Genomic DNA, 518 nt, shown 5'->3' with positions numbered 1-518 from the left:
GAGTGAGTGAGTGAGTGTATGTGTGTGAGAGTGAGTGAGTGTGTGTGTGTGTGTGTGTGTGTGTGTGAGTGAGTGAGTGAGTGAGTGTATGTGTGTGTGTGTGTGAATACCTGCAGTGAGTGGCCACACACTCGTTGCTGCAGTACTCTCGGTCCCAGTCTTTGCTCTCTATGGGTGTGTTGTTGCAGCCGGCGCGGACACACACACTGGGAGCGTCTGGAACCGGAGACACATTCAGCTCCACCTCCATCTGACGAGGACACACACACACACACACAGTTTGAAGCCATTTCATACAAGTCTCTATTTTTATCAAATAAAACCAACTTTTTATTAAAGGTTTGACTGTTTCAGAACTCAAAACTTTGTCGTTAGTCTAAAAACAGCTTACAGTATATTGAAGGCAGTCTGCCAAAACAGCAGCTTGTGGAATGTGACACTATGATGTAATAGTGTGGATAAGCACCGCCTCCACAGAAGATCAACGCCTGCTTCTACATCACTGCCTGTTTAGCCCC

At 46.7% G+C, this 518-nt stretch overlaps 1 protein-coding gene across 1 annotated transcript in view; it reads right to left on the bottom strand.

Moving 5' to 3' along the window:
* LOC107740772 (TOX high mobility group box family member 4-B-like) overlaps nt 1–518 on the bottom strand; it is a 7643-nt gene that overhangs the window by 1491 nt on the left and 5634 nt on the right. The window contains exon 6 of the mRNA XM_016553278.1: nt 111–250. Coding sequence (XP_016408764.1) covers nt 111–250 — 140 coding nt within the window. The remainder of the gene's footprint in view (nt 1–110; nt 251–518) is intronic.

Source organism: Sinocyclocheilus rhinocerous, unplaced genomic scaffold (assembly GCF_001515625.1).
Source record: "Sinocyclocheilus rhinocerous isolate Xijiao unplaced genomic scaffold, SAMN03320098_v1.1 scaffold1456, whole genome shotgun sequence".
NCBI lineage: Eukaryota > Metazoa > Chordata > Actinopteri > Cypriniformes > Cyprinidae > Sinocyclocheilus > Sinocyclocheilus rhinocerous.
The sequence above is the reverse complement of the archived record's forward strand: the minus strand, read 5'-3'. Positions and strand labels throughout refer to the sequence as shown.